Source organism: Mastomys coucha, unplaced genomic scaffold (assembly GCF_008632895.1).
Source record: "Mastomys coucha isolate ucsf_1 unplaced genomic scaffold, UCSF_Mcou_1 pScaffold21, whole genome shotgun sequence".
In the NCBI taxonomy this organism is placed as follows: Eukaryota; Metazoa; Chordata; class Mammalia; order Rodentia; family Muridae; genus Mastomys; species Mastomys coucha.
Genome location: NW_022196904.1, coordinates 148,740,606 through 148,745,072, shown reverse-complemented (window position 1 = coordinate 148,745,072; position 4,467 = coordinate 148,740,606). Strand labels below are relative to the sequence as shown.

The 4,467-nt window shown below is 44.6% G+C and overlaps 1 protein-coding gene across 1 annotated transcript in view; it reads left to right on the top strand.

The window, feature by feature from the left end:
* Positions 1-4,467, top strand: part of Pcsk5 (proprotein convertase subtilisin/kexin type 5) — a 416,074-nt gene that overhangs the window by 400,865 nt on the left and 10,742 nt on the right. Inside the window, exon 34 of the mRNA XM_031389877.1 lies at positions 648-865. Within this exon, the coding sequence (XP_031245737.1) occupies positions 648-865 (218 nt within the window). The remainder of the gene's footprint in view (positions 1-647; positions 866-4,467) is intronic.

Sequence of the window (4,467 nt, the reverse complement as noted above, 5' to 3'; positions counted from 1 at the left end):
AGGGGAGGGGAGGGGAGGAGAGAAGAGCTCTTTTGTCTGGGTTGTGATTCAGCAAAGGTTAAAGTTAAATGTGGAGATGTCAAAGGAAGAACAGGAAGTGATGTGATGGTAAAGGACTGTTTAGCCACCACTATGTGTGACAGTAACCTTCTAGGTGCTCTCAGCTTCACAAACAGCTGGGTGGGCGTGGGGTGCTATGACGCCCCAGTGTACAGGTAAGCAAACCCATGCTCACTAGATCCATTAGCTTCTTGGCAACGATTCTGTGAGTAAGGTTGAGTGAAGAGGCTGAAGAGGCCAAGCCGATGTGTGAACCATCTGACACAGCCTTTGGTTCAAGCAGAGCCCATTCAGCCCTCCACATCCGCGGCTTCTGTACCTGATCAAGGACTGGAAATACTCAAAAGAAATGCACCTGCTGCTGAACATAGGATTGCTTTTCTTGTCATTATTTCTGAGCCAATATAGCATAACGATTATTTCCATAGCATTTATACTGCATTGAGAACTAATTTGAGATAATTGAAAGCATGAAAGAGAAGGTACAGATACTGTGCCACTTTATACATGGCTTGTGCACACATGGGTTTTGGTGTCCAGCTGCCAGAGGACATCTGCACATACCTGCGCTTCCCTCTTGGTTTCAGATATTATGGAGAAAGCAGCAGTGGTCGGTGTGAGAAGTGTGACAAGAGCTGCAAGTCATGCCGGGGCCCAGGGCCCACAGACTGCCAGTCTTGCGATACATTTTTCTTTCTCTTACGCTCCAAGGGACAGTGTCACCGCGCCTGCCCCGAGCACTACTATGCAGACCAACACACACAGACCTGTGAGAGATGCCATCCAACTTGTGACAAATGCAGTGGTAAGAATACGCCTATGTTTTGTGTATGAAAATGGAAATCTGAAAAGGTTTTCCTTTCTATTTTCTCTCTCTCTCTCTCTCTCTCTCTCTCTCTCTCTCTCTCTCTCTCTCTCTCTCTCTCTCTCTCTCTGTCTTTCTTTCCTCCTAGGTGTCATCCCCATTTCCTAAATTCTTCTCAAGCCTCTTCAGCGTCCACACAGTCTGCCCACTCGCTTCTGCAGCATCCTTGGTACTTTTTGGCTTCCTGTGTTTTGAGGCTGATCCAGGGGGCATCGTGTCCACTGGGAGCGCTTGCTACCTACTCACAGCTTCCTTCTGACCTGCATGACTTCTTCACTGTGACAAATCCCTGAGAATCTGGCTCATGGCTGCAGAGGCTTTGGTCTGCAGTCAGCTTGCTGTGCTGCTGAGGGCCTGTGGTGAGGCCTATTGTGGCAGCAGGATCATGAAATGGAGCAGAGCAGATCAGCAGAGAAGTCAGCTCAGCAGCCAGGCAGGGAAGATGAGGAAGCAGGAGGAAAACAGACACCTACTTCCTGAGCATGCGCACAAGTACTCTACTATCCTCCGGCCGACCCTACTTTTTACCATCTCCAAAGAATGCCATTAGATTACAAAACCATTGAAAGATCCTTCCGCTGATTAAGTCAAGACCTAACTGCCTCCCCAGAGTCTGTCCTCTGGAAACCAAGCCCCTACTACATGAGCCTGTGGGCACATTTCAATTCAAACTGTAACACTGCTGATAGCAACTATCTAGGGAAATCCATTTCTGTTCATCAGTTAAAGAACTCCCTAAGGCATCTGTTCAAGCTCTTCCAAGGCCCAATACTGTTTTCCAGATGTGTGCTTGTGCCAAAGATTATAAATTCAATGTCAGTGAGACCACCATTTAACCACTTCCAGGGGTGGTGCCTTGATGTTATCTCTGGTACTTTTCTGTCTCTTGCCTCCTACTGAACCTACCTACCTACACCACAGTTGAATTTCAAGACCTGTGGATCCTTCCTTCCTATCCCTCTTGCCAGAAAAGATGGTCACATTGAATCCATGCAAAAGACAGTAGCTCATATTCCTGTTCTCCTTTTCAAAACAGCTGTGGCTTTCTCCGCCCTTCTGGATGCATGTCATTTCGAACAGTCCTTTGGATGTTGACCGGCATCACATTAATATGTATTATCCTAAGTTTAACAAAACAAGGACAATTTCACACGAGTTTATAACAAACATATCATGCCTTATCCTCTTAGCCTTTGCCTACCGGAAGGCACCACCATGCCCAGCTCCCATTTTTAAAGATAATTAAAAGAGACAGAACAGATTTTATGAGTGTACTGAGGGTAGGGGATGGAATGGGGGGATCAGGTGGGGGCAGAAGGGGAGGAGATAGCGTTGAGGGAGGGGATTCAGGGAAAGACAAGTAGAACTGAGAGATATTTCAAGAATAATATGGAAACCTAGTGCAGTGGAAACTTCCTAAACTATATGAACGTAATCCTGATGAAGTCTCCCATTTGAGTTGTTGGTCAAGGGAGTGCCATGAAAACCCCCAAACATCTCAGGCTATTGCCAAAACAATGGGATGCTCTCCCCAAACTGACAGCAAGACCCCATTACGGAAGACAGCACCCACACAAGTCATTGAGAAGGCAAGCTGGTGCCCATATGGAGTCTTCACACCTATATTCTAGTATCTTTAGTGTGACAAGGTACTCTGGAGGCTACCAAAAGAGAAACATAAACAACAACCCAGCCGTCCTTTGACCTACAACACATCTTGCCTACAGATATGCTAAGGTAATGGTGGCAGAGAGCCTGTGAGAGTAGCCAACCAATGTCTGATTTGACTTAAGGCCCACTTCCTGAATCATAATGCATACCTGACACTGCTTGAATAACCAAAGACATCAGACGCTAGGTAGCCCAGAGACCAAAGGTAAAGCCAAACACAACTAGTCTAAACAAAACAAAACAAACAAACAAACAAACAAAACAGGTGATTCAAATCTTTCCCCATTTAGATTACTTTAACTTCAATCTTAATTCTTATTCCACATATTCTAGAGTCAAGATTGACCCACAGCTACACAGACCCACTCAGTGGCCACCTAATATGCCACTCTCTCACAAGACCTTGCAATGTAGTTCTCCTTCCTTTAGAACAAACCATGGGGGCTGGAGAGATGGCTCAGCCATTAAAGGCTAGGCTCATAGCCAAAAATATAAGAACAAACCATGGGACTTTGAGACCCATCATCTCTAGAGAGCTAGTCTTGGTCCTTCTGGCAGGCTTCTTCCTCTAAATCAGTTCTGTAATTCAGTGTTTCACCAAAGCTTTTTATGTGACATTTTTCGGGTCCTGGATGTAAACTTAGGGCCTTACATATGCTAGACAGGAACATTTCCCTATTCCACAGAGCTATATTCCCAGCCTTACATTACATTTTAATTAAATATGTCTATCTTTCCAACTGTGAGCCCCTCCAGCAAGAGCAAGAATTATCAGGGTTATATAAGGTTCATTTGTTGCCCTGCCCCCACTCTTTATTACAACACTTGATAAGTGCTCTCTAAGGGTTGAATAAGAAATGAACGTATAGGATGTAAATAATTCCTTTTCTTTCCAAACTGGAAAATACTCAGCTCCAAATGTTGTTTGTCCTGCCTTGACCACAATGAGTTGTTGCTAAAGATAGCCTTGAATGTTTTATTTTCCTGCATCCATTTCCCAAATTGCTGGAATTACAGGCATCCTCCACCATACCCAGTTTAGGAGGTGATGGGGACTGAACCCTGGCTTTGCACATGCTGAGCAAGTGCTCTGTGAGTTCACCTATGCCCCTCGGTCTGTTGTTGATTTCTGTATACTTTTGAATGTTCAACTTAAGCTTATTGTGAAGGATAGCGGTAGATTTGGGCTCTTACTCCTCTGTTTCTTCTTTCATCCTTATGGGGTGTTTGTTTGTTTGTTTGTTTTTCATCTCTTTATGTAATTCTGGCTATCATAGAATTTGCTATGTGGACCAGGATACATCCTTACTTCTTAAAATCTATTTTTTCCATTTACTAAACCAGTCTTTCCACCAGAAACTCTATCTAGACTAGGATGGTCCATTTTTCCCAGAGGTGACATTCATGGCAGTGCCGATCTCAACAAACCAATTAACAGTGTAGGGGAGGGCTTGTCTGTTACAGCAGAGTCCCACCCTAACTCTTTAAGCTCTGAGCCCTGGCTTTGGTTCCAGTATCTTGAGAAACACTTAGCTCCTGTTACAGTTTAAAAAAATATAAAGTAAAATAAAATAAATCAACAATAAAAAAGTTAAGCTTACAACTGCCACTGCCTACTTCCTGTCTTGGCAGAGCAGCAGGTGCCTTGCCCTGACTGTCCCTGTGTCCTGCCCATTTCATGAATTGGCAGAGACCGGTATGGCCCTGGCTCTGTGCACCGCCTACTTCCTGTCCTCAGCAGAGCAGACAAGTGCTTCGTCCTGACACTGTTTGGATGTGTTTGCTTTCTGGGTCAAAAAATCTTCATTTAGATAGTTTAGCCAGATCTCTTTTTCTTGCTCTGGCTGGCCTGGAACTCACTTACTATGTAT